The sequence below is a fragment of the Silene latifolia genome, chromosome 7 (assembly GCF_048544455.1).
Source record: "Silene latifolia isolate original U9 population chromosome 7, ASM4854445v1, whole genome shotgun sequence".
Lineage (NCBI taxonomy): Eukaryota > Viridiplantae > Streptophyta > Magnoliopsida > Caryophyllales > Caryophyllaceae > Silene > Silene latifolia.
Genome location: NC_133532.1, coordinates 46,534,577 through 46,541,038, shown reverse-complemented (window position 1 = coordinate 46,541,038; position 6,462 = coordinate 46,534,577). Strand labels below are relative to the sequence as shown.

Sequence of the window (6,462 nt, the reverse complement as noted above, 5' to 3'; positions counted from 1 at the left end):
TTTAAGAACTTTCACAGGGATGTGAAATGCTACATTCATGAACGGGACGGTCAGATGTTCGTGGACCACTTTAAGGAGTTGGTCACATTTACTAGACCAGGGTTCTTCTTTGACTATGATGTTGATTCTGACGGTAGCCTTAGTAAAGCTATATGGGCGGACGGGATCGCTAGAAGGAACTACTCAGTTTTTGGGGATGCAGTGTCATTCGATCCGACGTATTCCACCAATAAGTATGACATGTCATTCACACCTTTCACGGGGGTTGATAATCATAAACGGTCAGTCACTTTCTGTGGAGCGCTTGTTGCTCATGAAGATGCGCACTCGTTTAAATGGGTGTTCACCCGTTTCGGGTGCGATGGGTGGCAAAGAGCCTAAGTACATTATCACCGATCAGGATCTTGGTATTCTTAAAGCGGTGCCATTGGTGTTCAAGACAGTGCGCCACCGCTATTGTATGTGGCATATCATGAACAAGGTTCCAAGCAAGTATGGAATGGCGAGAGATGATTATTCAGTGTTTCTAAAGAAATTGAATGCCATAATATGGGATGAAGACATTGAACCGGCAGAGTTCGATACAAAATGGGAAGAAATTGGCAGGGAACACAATGTTAATAACATTGACTGGTTCCAAGAAATGTACGCTAAAAGGAGGCAGTGGGTTATGGCTCATTGTAGGGACCTAGATATGGGAGGTGTTATGAGGACAACCCAAAGATCAGAGAGCGAAAATAGTTTTTTTAAGAGATTTGAGAGTAAGTCAGGAACATTAGTTGAGTTTACGATGCGTTTTGACATTGCGATGGACCAAAGCAAAGACACACACAAAAGCAGTTGACAACTCGTAATGAGATACGTTTCCCTGAAATATCAACGCATCTAGCTATTGAAGTGCACGGGGCGGAAGTGTACAGTCATAAAGTATTCGAGGAATTTAAAGAAGAGGCCAAGTGCTCAATTGGTACTTGTAAAAGTAGAGGATTCCGAGTGTGGCTCTTTAGAAGTGACCTTTGTAAGAGATGCAAAGGAGAGAAATTATGAGGTCACATTCTCGCCAGGTATCATTTCGTAGCATTTGTTTACTAAAATTATACTTTTATCCGTTAAAATTATACTTTTGTTGATTAGATAATACGTTTATTGATTACTTTTACTAAAATTATACGTTGGGTTGCTAAAGTTATACTTTAATCCGTTAGAATTACACGTTTCTCGATTAGTATTACACTTTGGGTAGTTAAAATTGCAAATTGATTAAAGTTATACTTTTATCCGTTAGAATCACACTTTTATTGGTTAAAATGCTACTTTTGTGTATTACTACGGTCACACTTTCGTCTGACTGATTTAACTAACATATTACTTTATAATGTTGAACTAGATACACTGAAAGCCACTTGTAGCTGCAGAATGCTTGAGAGGAAAGGCATCATTTGCCGGCATGTCATATGGATTTACTCATCGAACGGAGTGAAGATTATTCCAGAACAATGTATTGTTAAAAGATGGTGTAAAGATGCAAGGTTGTCTAAAATGTTCGATTGTAATGGTGAAGCAACTGAGGACATTGATATAATAGATGGAAAACAGATTGCGATGTCGTGTAATGTGGTCGGAGATTCATCGATGACAGTTGGGTTGCTCATGGGCAAATTGAAGAATGATGTCGAGAACTTCTCGTGTCTAATTAGACAGTTTAAGGAGAAACTCTCACCATTAGGATCACCATTGAATAAACGTCAACAGTTGGAGAAAATTCTTGGATGTTCTCCTACTGAGGAGATAACCATTTTGCCGCCCAAGAAATCCAAGAACAAAGGGAGCGGAAAGAGAATGTTGTCGAAGAAGGAAAAAGCAGTTGCTTTGGCAAGGAAGCCAAAACGTATGTGTAAAAATTGCAAGCGATTAGCTAACCATGACAAAAGGAACTGCCCTAACTCATTCGCAGAGCACCCGCCAGTCTCGCAATCGTCAGAAACCTCATCGGAAGAAGAAGAAGATGGAGAAGACGAAGAAGAAGGAGAAGAAGACGAAGAAGATGAAGAAGCAGGCATCTTAGAATAATCAATTTAAGACGTAATAAGTAGTGCAATTTTTTGGGATGTCTACACAAAATACGAGGTACAACATGATGTTTCGTATTGTGTTTAGACATCAAACTGCCAGGAAGACAACTGGTCGCCGTTGGTATTACAATGTATCTTGATGAAGTTATTTAGTTAGAATTACATTTTTCTATTTTAAAGTTACACTTTTGTTATTTACAAGAATAACACTTTTTGCCTTAGAATGACACTTTTCTCTGCTGCAATTAGACAATTTGTTAGTTAAAATCACACTTTATTCAGTTAGAATTACAATTTTCTCTACTAAAACTACACTTTATTAAGTTAAAATATGTTCTTCAAAGTATGTAATTTTAAGTTAAAAAATGTAATTCTAACTAAATAATTTGTTATTTACAGTAACACTTTTTTTAAGTTAAAATATGTAACGCTTGACTATCATGACAAATTATGTTCTTCAAAGTACACAGTTATTACTGCAACATCTTTCAGATAGGTAAAACAACATTACTATCTTTTCATAAATAAAACTACTAAAATGACACTTTTGTCTTTTAAAATTACATTTATATTTTATGTAATGTAAGGTAAATCATCACCGATATGGCCTGTTAGAATTACACTTCAAGGTTACAATTACAATTTTGTGTATTACGATCACACTTTCTTCCGATCGATTTAGCTAACATATTACTCTATATTGTTGAAGTAGATACATTGAAAGACAGATTTGTGGTGCGTCTTGCTTGAGAGGAAAAGGCATTCTTTTATAGAATGTCGTAAGATTATTTACACAAAAACTAACTGTCTACATTAAGTTTGCTAACAGCTGCAAATAATACAAAATATGAAATAAGTGTTTACATACACTACAGGAAAAACGCGGGAAACTGACGGAAAAATAAAGCCGATACTGACGGCAATTCCGTCGGTATTTCCCTTTACTGACGGAAATTCCGTCAAGAATCGTGGGTCACTTATTTTGTCAAGAAACACCATGTCTTCGACGGAATTTCCGTCAGTCTCCCAAATAACTGACGGAACTGTGACGGACAATCCGTCCTTTTTTATAGTTCAATAGTGACGGAATTTCCGTCAGTGTTTAGCATTACTGACGGAATTTCCGTCAGTTATGACAGACACGTGGCATTCCACGTGGGTTTCTGAAATCACATTAACAGAGGGTACTGACGGAAATTCCGTCAGTTTTTCAGGTTTACCGACGGAATTTCCGTCAGTTTGTGGGACACGTGGCAATTTCTAGTTAAATCTGGAAAATGGGGAGGAAAACGCACTGACGGAAAATCCGTCGGTATTTTAAAATTACTGACGGAAATTCCGTCAGATGTATTAAATAATGACCAGAAACAAGCTGACTGCTTTGCCTACCCACGATGCGTTTTTGCATCGTTTCAAATACTGACTGCTTTTGCCGACCACGATGCCTATTTGCATCGTTTCCAATATAAACAAAACCTGCAAAACACATCCAATCGTCGACCGCCAAGCGGGAATCCATTTTCACGTCGACCGCTAATGCGGGAATCAATACACAACAAAAGAGAAGGGGACGCAAATTGTTTTACATAAAAACATAGTCAAATTTGTACATTGTCTTACAAATTAAACAGAGAATTGTTTTACCATGTCTTTCATACTTACTAGACGACAATACTAACTAAACTAAAGTTCTAACCTAAAGGCTCTAACCTAAAGGCTCTAACTTAAAGGCTCTAAGTGTTTATAGGGTCAATAAAACTACCTCCAAACCCGTCATCACCACCCCCAAACTCATCCCGTCTATGTGGAGTAAATTGTGAACACGTGTTTGGGGGTTGAGATGCTTGCAAATCAGCCCAAGCCTTTCTCATTGCCGCCATTTCTTCAGCCTGTTCACGAACCTGTCTTTCAAGAGCAACTCGAGCGGATCGCTCATCATTCATTTGGGTGGAAAGCTGTGAAATTATGCTAGGAGCATAAGATAAAGACCGTCGGCCAGCTTTGTTAGGAGGAAGATCATACCATATTTGGGCCCCTGTAGGTCCTGTCCCAAACATCCGGTTCTTCTCGTCAAATCCTCCTACAGCCTTGTAGTAGGCCTGAATCTCGTCGGGAGACTGTCCAGGTGGCAATGGTTGCCTCATCTCCTCTTGGAAATCACGCTGAAAAAATAGAAAATCGTCAGAAATGATATATATATATACCTATCTTTATAAGAAAGAGATTATCGTTCTTTGTAATAAAAATAAATATTAAATTAAATTCAAGAATTTACCTCAACATCAGCCGCTCGAGGGTTAACCCACTCGCCCTTCTTATTTTTCTTCGTCTTCATGAACATCTTGTGGGGGGTGGCCTCTTGACCCTGAAATTATTATGGAAACAAGTAAAATCAAGTATATTTTTGTCAATCATATATATTAACCACTTTTTAAAAGCAATATAAACAATACTTACCAATTCCTTGAAAGCATCGGAGCAACTCTTCCGACCAAGAGTGTGGGTGCCCAATGCTTTCCCATCTTTCCCACCCGACTTCCTATTTGCCGTGTTGATTTTTGAATGTTTGGCAAAAGTAGCATCATTTGGCCTATTCCTAAGGTTCTCCAACCAAGAAACAGGCACCCACTTTGGCGGTTTCTTGTTATATTTTATTCCATTGATAAGAGTGGTAATCCGCCTCGTTACCCTCGCCTGCCACTCAGGAATAGGATCATACCCAGGATCGATGGATCTTACATGAGTCTGTTTCAAAAAAACAAGTGTGAAATTAGTTATATAAAACTTTGGAAAATTCTTATAAACTTAAGAAAATTATTATAAACTTAAGAAAATTATTATTGAAAAACATAATTACCGCAAAGTAATTCCACATCTTCCGACGCCGGCGTGCGTTACTCGCTTCACCCCACCTAGTGAAGTACTCATCTCCGTGTTACAGGTGAATGACCAAGTAACATATTTCTTGATTGTTTCGTCATCCCACCTGAAAAACACATAAATATTTGAAATTAAATCGTAAATGTTAAAGTTTTTTTAAACTTAAGAAAAATTAACATAAACTTACCAATAATGATCCGCCGAGCACGGGCCTCCGAGAGAATCACCGCATGTTCTCTGTCTATTTGATGGAAATTCAGGATTTTCCTCATCCTCAACCTCTTCGTCCTCCCGATTCCGTTGAGATGCATTTGCCTTACTATTGCTCCCAATCATACGGCGAAAAATGTTCGGCATAATCACTGCATGTTAACAATTCAAATCGTTAGTATATATAAACAATTGAAAAAAACACTATGGAAAACTGTGAACTAATTACCACTTGCCTCTTCTTTAATGCCATTTTATTGGGTGAATTGAGAGGTTTCTTATAACCAAATCTTGAAAATTGAAACACACTATTGATGTTAAGCTAAAACGACATGTATAAAACAAAAAACCAAATAGCTTAGAACGACAAGTAATAAAAAACGGAGGGCATATTTTATTGAATGTTTAATAATTGTACAATTACAACTAGTCCTCCTCACTATCACTATCACTACAAATCAAAACAGGTTCATCATCTGAAAAAAGCACTCCCACTTCTTCCTCTGATTCCTCATTTTCGTATCTAATAAGTTCTTCAACTTCATCTTCATCCCCTTCTTCTTCGACGTCTCTGTCATATTTTATTGAATGTTTAATAATTGTCTCTTCATGCATAACCAAGGAGGTAAGTTGTACGGAGTCACAATCACGGGCCAACAAGAGTATTTCGTCCCAAACTGCCCAAAAGGTTGAAATCCATCCGTACACAAACCTAGCCTAACATTCCGGGGTTCACTTGCAAAATCTGGATGCTCTCTATCGAAATGCTTCCACGCTTCTCCATCACTTGGATGTGCCATTGTCCCCCTTTCTCTTAATCGAGAGTTTTTGTAGTGCCAACTCATCTCACCTGCTATGTGCTTGGTTGCATATAGTCGTTGTAACCTTGGCGCAAGCGGGAAATAAGTTATTGGTTTACATGGAATTCGCCTCCCACTTGAATTCTTTTTACCTTTATACCGAGATGCACGACACTTTGTACATTCTTCAAGATTAGAATTTTCCTCCCAGAAAAGCATGCATCCATTGATACATGCATCAATCTTTTCATGGGGAAGTTGGAGTCCCTTCAGAACTTTTTTAATCTCATAAAAATTGCGCGCCATTTGATTTTCCTTTGGAATTATGTCACCAACGAACGACACAAAACTATTAGCGCATCTAAGAGATATGTTGTTCTCACATTTGATTGATAACAACCTAGCAGCTGCTTGCAACAAACTCATATCACTTCCCTCAAACACCGGTTGTTCAGCTTGCTCTAACATTTTAAAGAACGAAGAAACTTGGGGGTTCGGGG

At 38.1% G+C, this 6,462-nt stretch overlaps 1 protein-coding gene across 1 annotated transcript; it reads left to right on the top strand.

Moving 5' to 3' along the window:
* The first annotated feature begins 235 nt into the window (after positions 1-235).
* Positions 236-844, top strand: LOC141590038 (protein FAR-RED IMPAIRED RESPONSE 1-like). Its single transcript, XM_074410654.1, has one exon. It carries the CDS (start codon positions 236-238, stop codon positions 842-844), a length of 609 nt encoding a protein of 202 aa, XP_074266755.1.
* Positions 845-6,462: the final 5,618 nt, after the last annotated feature.

Bases quoted from the DNA above. Each gene is read 5' to 3' on its own strand.
- LOC141590038 (XM_074410654.1), top strand. From the start codon at position 236: ATGACATGTCATTCACACCTTTCACGGGGGTTGATAATCATAAACGGT.